We start from the raw sequence: 14,469 nt of genomic DNA on the forward strand, positions 1-14,469 counted from the left end.
TATTAGAAGGTGACATTTAAGTTTACTGTCAGCCATCATCTGACCTATTTGTATTCAGATGTATTCTAACAAGTTTTCAAGAAGAGCAACCACAGATACCTGGCAGTACACTAAAAAGCCAAAGCATTTGATTCTTATTTCCAGTATAAAATGGTGTCAATTGTGTACATTACACTGTGCTTAGAAAGTTATTCACAACACATGGCTCTCTTTGGTAGCATATTCTGTAGAAAGAACTGCTTCACGATGACAGTTTGTGGGAGAAAATGAGTCTCTCCTTAAACTCACTTATTTTTCTTCACTAATAGTTCTGGTTTCTCTTTTAAAATAGCCAAAGGTTTCAACCAGTTGAGTTGCTGCCACCTTCGTATTAAACTTTAATAAGCTAAGCTTTTTAAGCCACATAAAAATTTCATCAAGTGCTTCTCAACCTTAGGAAAAACGGAAGGAGGAACAAAGGTCAGAATACCACTCTGCTACAGCAGCGTCTGGAGAAGAATGCTTAGGAAGTCTGCGCGCAGTCAGCCGCAAAACCAGTTCCCGTTTGTGGCCTGCGCCAGATGGTGACTATGCTGAGTCCTTCATCACACACAGGCCCCATGGTGGGTGCTAATTAAAGCAGTACCGTCAAAGAGCAGGCTCCTGGGACAAACCATTTGCTTTTTTCAAAAGTCCTTGAGATGCACTACATTCAAACCAATATTTTAGGGTTTTCTTGTCAAGAACACCCTTTTAGAGCTACTCTTGATCATTTTACTTTCACTCTTTCATGATGGCAATATATTTAAAAAACACCTTTAATTTATTTTAAAAAGGAGTATAGCATGCTACTTAGTTATATGAAGTTAATAACAGAAGGAACAGATGAAAGAGTTGAAAGAGGTGACTTGTTGCTGGGAAACAAGAATTAGAAGGAGGAAAAGACTGGGCAAAGAATCAAGCTTTGTGGTTTAGACAAAGGTGCAATACTGGACAGACATAAGCAAAAAAAGGAACCTCAACCTAAACCTCACACTTTACACAAAAATTAATTCAAAATGGATCATGGACTTAAATGTAAAACTTTTTGAAAAAAATTAGAAAATCTTTGGTATCTAGGGGTAGTCAAAGAGTTTTTTTTTAGACTTGCCAGCAAAAGCACAATTTATAAAAGGAAAAACTGATAAATTAAGCTTCATCAAAATTAAAAATTTTGCTCTTCAAAAGACCCTGGGAGAAACTGGGAGAAAGTATTTGCAAACCACAGTTCTGACAAAAGGCCTGTATTTTGAATGTATGAAGAACTCTCAAAACTCAACAGTAAAAAACAAACAACCCAGTAGAAAATGGGTAAAAGACACGAATAAACATTTCACTGAAGAGGATATACAGGTGGCATTTAGCACATGAAAGATGTTCAACATCAGTAGTCATTGGAGAAATGCAAATTAAAATCACAAAAGAGATATTACTATACACCTATCAGAATGGCTAAAATAAAAAATAGTGACAATACCAAATGCTGTCAAGGATGCAGATGAACTGTATCAGGGATACATTTCTACTGGGAATGTAAAATAGTACAGCTGCTTGGGAAAAGAGTATGGCAGTTTCTTACAAAATTAAATATGTGCTTATCATAATAACTCAAAAAATTGCACTCTTGAACATTTATGCCAAGGAAATGAAAACTCATGTTCACATAAAAACCTGTATATGAATGTTCATAGTCACTTTATTTATAATAGCCAAAACTGGAAACAATTTTGTTAACCAAGTTATAGTACATCCAAGCCATAGAATACTACTCAGCAATAAAAAGGAATAAACTATTGACATATAACAATTTGGAAGGATCTCAAGGGAATTAGGTTAGATGAAGAAATCCAAACTCTAGAAGTTAAATACTATGTGATTCCATTTATATAGCATTCTTGAAGTGACAAAATTACAGAGTGGGGAACAGACTAGTGTAGTCAGGGGTTATGCAGGGGTGTAGGAGAGAGGTGGCTGTGGCTATAAAAGAATTTGCACAAGAGATCCCTGTGATAATGGGTCTGTATCTTGACTTGGTCACCTGAAACTGCACAGAACTATACACACACCAGCACAAGTTTAACTGGAGAAATCTGAATAAGATCAGTGGATTTTATCAATGTTGATATCCTGGTTGTGATATTTACTGTAGTTATGCAAGATTTTACCACTGGGAGAAAATGGGTGAAGGGTATTTGGGATCTCTCTGTATTATTTCTCATAAACGTATGTGAAATGACACCTATCTCAAAATAAAAAACTAACAAATGTAAAGGACTGGTATTCCTGACAAAAATGCATATAACCTGGATCTAATCATGAAGGAACATCAGACATCAGACAAGCTCAAATCCAAAACAACTGGCCTGTACTCTTCAATAATGTCAATGTCATGAAACAGATTAAAAGAGACGTGACAACTGAACACAACATACAATTTGACTGGATCAATCCAGGGTTTTCTTTGCTATAAAGGACATTATTAAGATAATTTCACAAAACTTAGAAAAGGTCTATAGATCAGATAATGATATTAATGTTAATTTCACTATTTTGATAATCATACACTGTGGTTATATAAGAGAATGTTCTTGCTTTTAGAAAGTACACAATGAAGTATTTAAGGGTAAAGGGGCATCTTATCTCAAACTTACTCTCAAATGGTTAAAAAGGAAATATGGTAAAATGTTAACAGTTGGAGAATTTGGGCAAGGAAATACTTTATATTACTCTTGCAACTTTCTGTAAGCCTGAAATTATAAATAATAAAAATTATCATGATAAAAATTTTAAAGATGTACAGGATGCTGCACAGAGCCTGGCACACAAATGTTCAATAAATTATAGTTTTCAGATATTTTATACATATTTTCAGATGCAGAAACAAGTTGAGAAGCTTAAAAAACTGTGCAAGAGGGACAAGGGCAAACTGGTGGTAAGGTTAGGATTTGAACTCCACACCAAAGTCTGTGCTCTTTTCACTAGAATGAGGAAGGATGAAAATTTCACACCCCTCCATGGGGACTTAGATGTACTCTGAGGAGAGGATGGTGTTATATAAAAATTGTCTTCAAACCACTCTCCAAGCAATTTACTTCTTAGTGTCCTAGAAAAGCATAGGACTGGTAATGGGACCTAATACCTCAAACCTGGCTCCAGGGTAGATATTCTATATATAGCACATCAAACAAACTAAGTAATAAACTCACAGAAAACCATCTGCAAGCCCTTTACTACAGGGCAGTATATTGTCTTTTCTGTTTTTGTTCATTCATCTGAAATCCACTGTGCTGGTCAGTGGAATTTCTAGGATGACTATCTAGATATATCTCTTCTATTGGTCCTTCCCCACCTCATCACTGCCCCATGGCTAAGCTTAAATAGGACAGATAATTTATTTTTAATTTATTTTTTCTGAATAGATAATACATAGTTCAAAATTCACATAGGAAAAAAATTTCACATGGAACAAAAATATATATAGTGAAAAGTCTCCCTCCCCCACCCTTCCAACTCCCCTGCCACTGACAACAGATGTTACCAGCTTAAAAATGCAACTTTGTAATATTTCTTCAAATTACCAGAATTAGCTAGATCACACTATGATATTAAGCTAACCATTTACCTGGAATATTCCAAGTGATCACTGTAAATTTAATAATTTCTCCATTTAGGTATTTCAAATATCCTTAAAATACTTGTATAGATATGTTTTCAACATATTAAAATGATTGAGGGTTACCACTTTTTTTAATGAAAAAATATTCATATTATGTATGATTACAACAGATGTCAATGAATTATGGCCAGTAAGCATCAATCAATATAGAGTACTGGTAGCTCACCTGGTTCCTGTCCCGGGCATTTGTGTACCTGATCTTCTGAATGAAGTAGAATATAAGCCATGCTGAAGAAATAATCATCAAAACAATAAAGGATATTGACACGAAGACTAGAGAGCCACGGCTGAAGTTCTTTGGCGGCATTCGAGTTCCAACTGCTATTGTCATTTGTACAGAGATGTTTTTCTCCAGGTAACTCAAAATATCCTTACCCCTCAATTCTGTAATCATGACAGCAATAATATCTCCAGTGCCTGTAATGTAAAATAAATATATATACTCAAGTGACATTTAAAATTTATAGAACATCAAATATATAAAAATGCTACTTAGCAAAACTACTGTAATTTTTGCTAATGGCAAGGGTTTTCAGATTCAACTTTTCAAATGAAATGAAGTTGCAGTTGGGTATGCTGGCACCAAGTGGGAACAGAAACTTGTTGTGTACTACTTAAGACTTAAACGCACTTAAAGCATAAAATGATTGCAGTGTTAAGAACCATATTAACTTATCTCACAACTATATTTAAAAAACAGATTATTAAATCAGCCAAATGTAACAAAAGATGGTACACAGCATTGTATTATACACCAATAGAAATGTGATAAAATCATGGCAGGTTTTCACTGTAAAACTTTCTCCATCTTAAAATGTTCTTTCGAGAGTCCCAACTCCTTATAAAAAGGTGGAAAAGCATTTATAGTATAAAAATTGGTACTTTTTACATTAATTTTTCTTACAAATGTTTATGGAGCACCTATTGTGTGTAGAACTAGCACAAGGAATAGAAAGAAGCAGAAGTACAGGATATACAGTTTTATAATTTCACTGACTTAGGACACAAATCTGATAATAGAGTTCCAACAGCAAAATGCCAAATGGTGGTATCTTTGATCAATAACAGTTGAAACTAACTTTGATCCTATGTGTAGGTCAGACTGGAGGAAGGTTCCTTTTTCATTTACCCCAGAAATCTTGTGGAAATCAAACCCTTCCTGAGAAATGCCCAAACTTTAAAACTCTGGACTAGTCTGGCATCAAAATATTTGCTGCTTCTAACAGCTGTCCAGAGGTTCCGCTACAGCCACTATCTAAGTTACTTATAAGGATGTTTGTAAGTTGCTCTCCTAGTCGTCCAGTTCTTTCAATTACATAAGCAGTAATACAGTAAAGGCAAGTGACTCTCTCTCCTATGCACAGCATGAAATTTCTATCCCTTTCCTTCTCCAGAAAGGGAATAATTTACCACTTTCTTTTAAGCAAAAAGAGAAGCCTTTCTATCACCAATCCAGCTGTCAGTGATCATCCTTTCATAAGTGAAGCTGCCTGTGGCAACATGCAACTTTTACAATAGGCCTTCTTCAAAGAGCCCCGAGACTGTGGGGGTCAAAGGAAGGAGAACAGACATTTTATTTTGGGAAAGAGAAAATTATAACCATTTACTTAAATGTGAATAAAGTTTGTGCATATAAATGTAAACCACCAAAACAAAATCAAAACCCCCCAAACTTGCCCTTTCGAAGGCTTCAATGACTACTACTATTAAATATTTAGTTTATATGTTTCATTTATCATATTTAACTAAAAGGACTATCCTTGTACAATGTGCAGTCAAAAGACCATATACAACTGAAAAGAAATTTAATAATAAAAAGTTTTAAGAAAAGTTTAACCCAATGGAACATACACCTTTGTATAACCTTATTCAAAGTTGTGCCAGTCATTTCATCAGAATTTATCAGCAGTTTATCAGAATACTGATTAAAAATCCAAAAACAGAAAGAAAACTGCAAAATTAAAGCAAGCAACAAAGTTAACTCTAATTATCTTTCTGAAGTAAGAGTTCTGATAAGTCAGAAAAAAATCATAAAACGATGCTAAACCATTTAAAATTTCCATTTAGAAACCTTAAGTGCTTTTAAAATGTTGTTCAACAGGCAATGATCTGCAGTATAAGATACCAGGTATGGCTATAAAGTAACTGAGACGGATCCCACAAACAACACATGACAATCAGTCTCATTGCTTTATAATCACACCAGGTACAAATGGTTTTAGAAATCAGTTCTGAGGCTCCCTCTTGAAGACTCAAGCTGGAAAAGGAGGTGGGAAAGCTGCACAGGTAGCCAAGGGAACCAATCCATGTAATGTCATTATTCAAACAACACTAAATGAGCACCACCTAATTTCAATTGGAAAGCTGTTTGGGAGAAGAAGCATTTAATTATTTCAACCATCCCTTCAACAGTATTTATTGAGCATATCCTATCATCAAGGCTCCTTAATGTTCACTTTGCAAAGAGAGTGGAAAATTATCTGCTGTGAAATAGTAGAAAAGATACATATTGGTCTCTGTCCCTGGTTCCTGGGACAAAGCTCCTAAAACCCTTGCAACTTCCTAAGTGACAGCACTAGGAGTATCTTTTGTTCTATTAGGTCTCTGACCTTGGTTCCTGACACAGAGCTCCTAAAAGCCTTGGAATTCCCTGGGTGATGGGAGTGTCTTTTGTTCTAATGGGGTGAATCTTGGCGGGCTCCTGGATAGCTGCAGGATGCGGGCAGGTCACCGGAGAGACCAAGCCATGAGGAGAAGCTTGGACCTTTCAGCCCCACTCCTCAATCCTCTGGGGAGGGAGAGGGACTACAGATGTGAAGCCTGCATAAAAATGCCAAAGTATGGAGGTCAGAGGGCGTCCACATTGGTGAACACATGGAGGTGGTGAGAGGATGGCATGCCAGAGAGCCCCTTCTCACACACCTTGCCCTATGTACGTTTTCACCTGTATTCTTTATTATATCCTTTATAATGAATCAGTAAATATAAGTTTTCCCCTGAGTTCTGTGAGCCATTCTAACAAATTTTTGGACCGGAGGACGGGGTTGTGGGAACCTCAACTTACTGCTAGTGGGTCAGAAGTACTGGTGACAACGTGGGACTTGCAACTGGCTTCTGAAGCGGTGGTGTGGGGGGTGGGATGTCTTGTGGGACTGAGCCCTTAACTTGTGGGATCTGATGCTAACCCCAGGCAGACAGTGTCAGAATCAAATTGAATTACAGGACACCCAGCTAGTGTTGCTGAAAATTGCTTGGTATGGGGAAAACCCCACAAACATTTGGTGACCAGAAGCGTCGGAAGTGAAGTTTTCCGTGTGAGTAGTAAAAGAGACACACAAGAGTGCTTTTTCCTTTACACCTGCTCTTGATTACATGAAAACTGCATCTGCTCTCAAAGAGCAAAGGACAATTTTAAAGGGACTAGAGAGAGGAGCCAAACACAGGTAGTCTCATGATGCTACTACAATGGAGGAGACTGGGAAGAGTGACAGGAAAGGAGACTAAAACACTGCTGGTCAAACAAAGTGAAAAATAATTACAGCAGATCATCAGAATACCAGCAAAGGCATTAGTCTCAACCATTTTAGGTCGTAAATCCCTTAGGGAATCTGATGGTAGGGCACCCCCTTCTAATTTCAGAAGAGGTTCACAGACTTCCTCATTCCCCACCCATAAAAGGTGATCTGGGCTCAAAGAACTTAATTTAAGGATTGGCTCAGACACTTCACTTTTAAAGACTGTGAAGCCTTGGCCCAGCTTCTGGGGTGGGGTGGGGTGGGGGGAGGATATTAATGCCAGAGAATATGTAAGCTCAGGATAAAATTAGGGTTAGATCAAGTAGTGACTGATAAAGAGTTAAGAACTAGTTAGACTGTAATGATGTGAACATTCAAGGAAAGATGACAAATATTTGGAACATTCATCACCACTCTCACATCTGAAGCCCTTGACAAACAATACTAATAAATCATGAATATGGCCTCAGAATCCCATGCATTTCAACATGCCCAGCAGCCAGGATTAATTTGCCAGAGATGCCGATTAAGTAAAAACCTAGTTGCGATACCTGATTTCACCTATTTTATTGAAAACTTTCTCCATTGTTATTCTTTAATGTGAATCTGTTTCCTCTGCTTGAGTATGGCTACTTTAATAAACAATTCTATTCTTCTTTTGAGAATTTTCAAGCCTACAGTATAATTTCAATACTATATGAACACTCATGCACTTTATATTAGATCTGTCAACTGGTAACACTTCACCTTTTCTGTGTGTATTTATTTTTGCTGAACCAATTGAGAATAAGTTGCAAACGTCATGACATTTCCTTCTTAAATACTTCAGTATTATCTCCTAAGAACAAGGACACAGTTCATTTATCATACTCAAGAAACCGAACTCTGATATGACGTTGTTCTGCAACATACTGTCCACATTCAAAATACTTGATTCTAATAATGACTCTGAGAACTGTTTAGGTTAGTTGAGTACCCAGTACCTAATCAGGATGTGGGTACTGTGCATAGTTGTCTCTTCTTGTTAGTCTCTTCTGATCTAAAACAGGTTCCTCAGTCCCTTTTGGTCATTCACGACATTAACTTTTTTGATGAGTCCAGGCAATATGTTTTAAAAATGTCCCTCAACCTGGATCTGTCTGATTGTTCCCTCATGATTAGATCTCCAAAGTAAACATTTTTGGTAGGAATGCTACACAGGTGACGTTATGTCCTTCTAGTATGCTACATCAGGAAGCATATGTCGGGTTTTACCTTTATTGATGAAGGTGAATTTTATCACTTGGCTAATAATAATCTTTCATTCAATGCTCTGAGCACCCACTAATGCCCACCTGAATCAGTTACTATAATAGTGTTTGCAAAATGGTGATTTTTCTAACACTATGATTTCTTCTACATTTTGTAAAGTGGTTCTGTACTCAGTATTTTTCTACTTATCTTTTTTTCCTACTAAATAAACAGAACTTCTGGGCTGGCATTTTTTCTGTAAAAAAGAGTCCCCCTCCCCGCAACACTTAGCACTTCTATTTTTTAATGGGAAAAAAGGTAAGTGGAAAAATATGGTAATGCTGCTATAATCCTGACTACAAAATCCATTTTCAGGGGCCAAAAAATGAACCTCAGAATTAACCTCCTTTGGGCTCTGAAGTCAGGATGTCTAAGTTCAAATTCCAGCATGATACTTAACCTCTCTGAACTTCAGTTTCTTCTTTCAAAAAATGATATTACCTGCAGGCTTCATGGCCGATGCTCAATAAATGCTACAGCTTACTGAACTTATTCTACTTGTATTATTATTACTCATGGAAAGCAGAGGAAGGCATTCTTTGGAGGAAACCACAAAGCCCCCACCACAATATTTTGGAACTCCTATTCTAATTTCTCCCACCACCTTGGGAAACACTCAGGTATCTGCTGACCAACACAATCCTCCTGGCTTCCAAGAGGATTTGAGCTTCACCTCAGGGAGTCCCCGCAGTTGGGAAGTATCAGAAATCACCATCCTCTCCCCTCAACTGTCTTCGTCACCCCGCTCCTGAGAATGACTCTCAGGGCAAGCCCAATTCAGTCGGGCAGCTGATACTTTAACTCTAGAAAGGCAGATACAGGAAAAGAGCAAATGAACTGTTTGAGGCACTAGGCCACAAGTGGAGAAAGTGCTTTTACTATAAGCTCTTTCACTTTTGTACTATAAGCTTACCTGCAAAATCCCATTTAGCAGAGGTTTTATGCCTTAATAGATGAACTTGTTTGTTAAGTTCAAATCAGCTGCCAATGTTTTAAGGAATTTTAAAGCTCTTAAATAATTTTAGGAAATTTCCCATAAAAAATAGCTCAGGGGAATGCTGCATTCCCACATTAAGTGTCTGCAATGATACTTTTATAACTTCTGATAGTGGCATCAGTTATTCCTACAGAATTCAATGACCTCTTTATATGTAAAGTAGAACACCATATATTGTAAGTGAAAGAGATTAAAATTTCTTTAAAGGTCTAGAATGGCTGCTGCTGAAGGAAAAGGTAGGTGTAGGTCAGGGATTTTCTGTACTAACCTACCAGTCACATTGCACAGACTGGCTGAGCCCTGTGTGCTTGTGCCTCAATGAATCTGCTCACTTATGATCTGAGGGCTTCTCTTAACTCTCACTTCCACTGACTTAAGTCCTTCTCAGATGTTAATCTACAATACTTTCACTTATTCAAACGTAGTATATTCACTTGTGTCTTCACTGACCCCTTAAAGAATTCAAGGGAGAAAAAAAGATGTTACATTCTATTATGAAATGAATACAGCAGTAATTCTGATCAATGTGGATGACAGGTTGTATCAATTATATATCTCCTACTGAGATTTGTCAGTGGTTTTTCTAAAACATATCTGTCATGTCATTCCTCTGTTCAAAGACTTTCATGTGTCCCTTCCATCAACTAAATAAAATTCAAACTCCTTGACACTCAGGGCATTTTGGGAGGCAAATGGACCTAAAGGTAACTGATAGTCATGTGATGGTAGACACTTCTTAACCAAATGAAGCTGTCAAAGTGACTGAAATAGTGGCTTGTGATCTAAGTAGAATGTAAGTGTGAAGTGTGGAGGAGGATAAGTGGGAGAAAACAGAGAGAGAGCCCAAGGAACAGGAAGCTTCAACAAACCCAAATGACAGGAGAGGGAGAGAAAAAGAAGCAACAGTCGGAGAATAGGACACTGGAGTTGAGACTCCAGAATATAAAAATTCCAGGAAATAATGAGGCCTAGGTTCTTGGTGAGGTGGAATGGTCAAAGGATCTGAGGAAAGAATTTTAGGTTTGGGTGTTCACTCTCCACAAGGTCTGAAGTTGGCCAGGATGATTGCAGGACCATGTGTGGGTAAGTCTGTCAGGAGTCAAGGCCTCTGAGAAGTGACAGGCAGGGAAGTGAATGACTGTGATAAAGGAGGGACACAGGGTATGGAGCAAGAGAATGAAAGGTGAAGTTTTGTCATTGTGGAAGTGCACTGGTTTGAGAGCAGCTGTACTGATTCAAGAAAATGCCAGCACCATGGGTATACAGCTGATGCCCACAAGGTTCACAACACTGACTAACTTGAAATTGTGCTGAAGTTTGAACCTAAACCTCCTGCCCCGAGGCTGACATACAGGAGTTCCATGTGTGAGCCACTGAGCGATTCCAGAGTTGCTTGATAATTCCTGATGATCCTCAACTGTAGTTTGTCCTCAAAAAGAACAAGGGTCTACTGAATCCTTGTTCTTTTATTCCTTGAGTAGGAAGTTCTTCAACCTCACACAAGTGGAGCAAAGGCTCAATGCCCAGCACTCAAATGTCAGTTTCTTTTCTTATACTATCTCCTGCCTATATGCGTTCATCAGGTAATCTCTACATCGTAAAAAAGAAAAGATCTCAGGAGCAAAGACCAGCATGGAAAAGAAAGCCACTTTCTTCCTTCAATGTAGAGAGGCAGAAAGGTAGGAAAGTAATTAGGAAGACATCACCAGACACTAAGAGAGTCATCAAATCTTTTAGATAGAAGAGCTCTTAGGGGTCATCTTCAACATAATACAGTAACACCCTATAAATCACTGACTCTTTGTAGGTAACTGGTTCTATCCATGGGTAGTTTTAAATATTAGAAAGGTCTTTTTTATAACTAAAATCTTGATTCCTAAGTGCCCATTCATGGCTCTTGGAAGCACCACTGAATAAACTGTATTTCATTTACTGATGGTGTAAAATACCATCAACTGTAAGGTGCATCATCACTGTATCCTGTCAATAAACTGTAAGATGCCATCAAATATAAGAAACACCTTCTAGAATCAATGAAAATTCCTCTTCTACACAACAGTCCTTCTGATAGTCAAAGACATCATCTTCCCTGGGGCTCTACCTCAATCTTTTCTCCATACTAATTATTCACAAAGTCCCAAATTATTCTTTTTTAAAAGATTTTTTAAAGAATCTAACATTTACAAGTTAGAAATATCATACAAAAACCTTTCCCCCAAACCATTCAAGAGTAAGTTACCAGCATGCCGCCACATTACCCCCAAGTATTTAGTGTGTATTCTACAAACAAAAAACCATTTATAAACAGAGTACAACCATCAAAATCAAGAAATTAACACTGATACATTACTAATCTAAGAGTCCATTCAATTTACTCAATTTCCCAATAATGTCCTTTATAGCGGCCCAGATGAGAGCCATGTATTGCATTTAACTGTCATGTCTCATTAGTCTCCATCAGTCTGGAATAGTCTCTCAGACTTTGCTTGATGTTCACGACCTTGACACTTTTGAAGTCTACAGCCCAGTTATTTTGTATAATGTCCCTCATTCTGGATTTATCTGGTGTTTCCTTGTGGCTAGACTCAGGTCATATACCTCTGGCAGTAACATCACAGAAGTGATGCTGTGCTCTTTTCAGTGAATACTCCCAGGTGGCGCAGTTTTGATATATCCCATTACTGGTGACATTCACTTTGATCATTTTGTAAAAGAGATGTCCTCCAGGCATTTCCACTGTGAAGTTACTCTTTTTCCCCTAGTAATTATTAAATATTCTGTAGGGAGGTATTTCGAGACCAGGTAAGTATTCCATTCCTCATCAAACTTTCAATTTATTTTACTTTTTAGATCAGTATGAAGTCATAGTTACTATTTTTTTTTTTTTTACTTAATGGTCTAAAATACTATCATTATTCATTTTGATGCTCAAATTCCAAACTGTGTTTGATAAAACACGTTTATAGACTTTTTCCATCCTGTTCTTTTTTTGGACATCATTTTTCAATGTCTTTTTCAATTCTTTCAACAAAGAATGAATACTTCCAATATCAAGAGCAGTATGAGACTAATGTCTTCCTTCATCTGAATATTATGTTCACAAGGATACAGGCCAAGCCTTCAATATATTTTTTAGCAGCCATGGCACATGTTAGCATATGCTGAGCTTACATGATTGAAGGTTCCCAGCTGTCCTCCACTTGAACTGTTAACTTAAGCCACGCCTCCACAAAACCTTGTTACTAACTTTTTTTAAACCCATTTGCAGGCTGACCTAATGAATACTTCCTTTTTGTTGTTATATGTTCCAAGATCCACCTAGTTTTGTGTCATTTTCAAGTTAAGATACTTATATTTATGTTTTCTTATAAGTTTTTTTCAATTTAAAAAAATTTTATTGAAGTATAGTTGATTTAAAATGTTGTGTTAATTTCTGCTGTATAGCAAAGTGATTCAGCTATATGTACACATATTCTTTTTCATATTCTTTTCCATTATGGTTTATCACAGGATACTGAATGTAGTTCCCGGTGCTATACAGTAGTAGGACCTTGTTGTTTATCCATCCTGTATATAGCAGTTTGCATCTACTAATCCCAAACTCCCAATCCTTCCCTCCTCCATACCCCCTCCCCCTTGGCAACCACAAGTCTGTTCTCTGTCTCTGTTTCATAGATATGTTCATTTGTGGCACATTTTAGATTACACATGTAAGTGATATCATATGGTATTTGTCTTTCTCTTTCTGACTTACTTCCCTTAGTATATTAATCTCTAGATCCATCAGTGTTGCTACAAATGGCATTATTTCATTCTTTTTTATGGCCAAGTAATATTCCATTGTATATATATATACCACATCTTCTTTATCCATTCATCTATTGATGGAAATTTAGGTTGTTTCCATGTCTTGGCTATTGTGAATAGTGCTGCTATGAACATAGGGGTGCATGTATCTTTTTGAATTATAGTTTTGTCTTTATATATGCTCAGGAGTGGGGTTTGCTGGATCATATGGCAACTCTATTTTTAGTTTTTTGAGGAACCTCCATACTGTTTTCCATAGTGGCTGCACCAATTTACATTCCCACCAACAGTGTAAGAGGTTCCCTTTTCTCCACACCCTCTCCAGCATTTATTATTTGTAAACTTTTTAATGATGGCCATCTGACCAGTGTGAAGTGGTACCTCATTGTAGTTTTGATTTGCATTTCTCTAATAATTAGTGATGATGAGCAACTTCTCATGTGCCTAGTGGCCATCTGTATGTCTTTTCTGGAGAAATGTCTCTTTAGGTCTTCTGCCCATTTTTCGATTGGGTTGTTTGTTTTTTGATATTGAGCTATATGAGCTGTTTGTATATTTTGGAAATTAAGCCCTTGTCAGTTGAACCACTTGCAAATATTTTCTCCCAGTCTATAGGTTGTCTTTTCATTTTGTTTATGGTTTCCTTTGCTGTATAAAAGCTTATAAGTTTGATTAGGTACAAGTTCTTGATAAAAAATTTTTAATGAGTGGAGAAAGAAAAGTTAAGTACACAGTTAGGCATTCCAGCCAGGGAAGATTTAAGTTGAGAAGAAAGTAATTTACATTAGCTTTCACACCAAGCACCAGCACTCCAAAGGCCTTACAATATGTTACTTATGTTTAAGAACTTCTAAGTCTGAGAGCTCTGTGAACTGAACAATTAAGAAAATGGATGGTGGTTGGTGTCAGCCAGGTTTCTCGCTTTTGGAGTGGGAGTTTACAGGTAAGCAAAGAGAGAAAATTAGAATGATCTATGTAATGTAATGGATTAGAATGTAATGGATTAGAGTTGGAGACCTAAGTATGAACTTATTCTTAGCTTAATATAGATGCAAATGGTTATATGTAGAAATATTTATAGATATGTGCATATACAGGTATTAGTATACACACATATATTTCCTTGCTCTGTCAACTGGGAAGGCCCAGAAGCAACAGAACCTTAG

At 37.0% G+C, this 14,469-nt stretch overlaps 1 protein-coding gene across 5 annotated transcripts in view; it reads right to left on the reverse strand.

Annotated features, from left to right (window-relative positions):
• Window positions 1-14,469, reverse strand: part of RNF130 (ring finger protein 130) — a 140,674-nt gene that overhangs the window by 88,360 nt on the left and 37,845 nt on the right. For all 5 annotated transcript variants that reach the window (XM_049707382.1, XM_049707383.1, XM_033413515.2 and 2 more), the window contains exon 3: window positions 3,861-4,111. In XM_049707382.1, coding sequence (XP_049563339.1) covers window positions 3,861-4,111 — 251 coding nt within the window. The remainder of the gene's footprint in view (window positions 1-3,860; window positions 4,112-14,469) is intronic.

This window comes from Orcinus orca, chromosome 3, assembly GCF_937001465.1.
Source record: "Orcinus orca chromosome 3, mOrcOrc1.1, whole genome shotgun sequence".
In the NCBI taxonomy this organism is placed as follows: Eukaryota; Metazoa; Chordata; class Mammalia; order Artiodactyla; family Delphinidae; genus Orcinus; species Orcinus orca.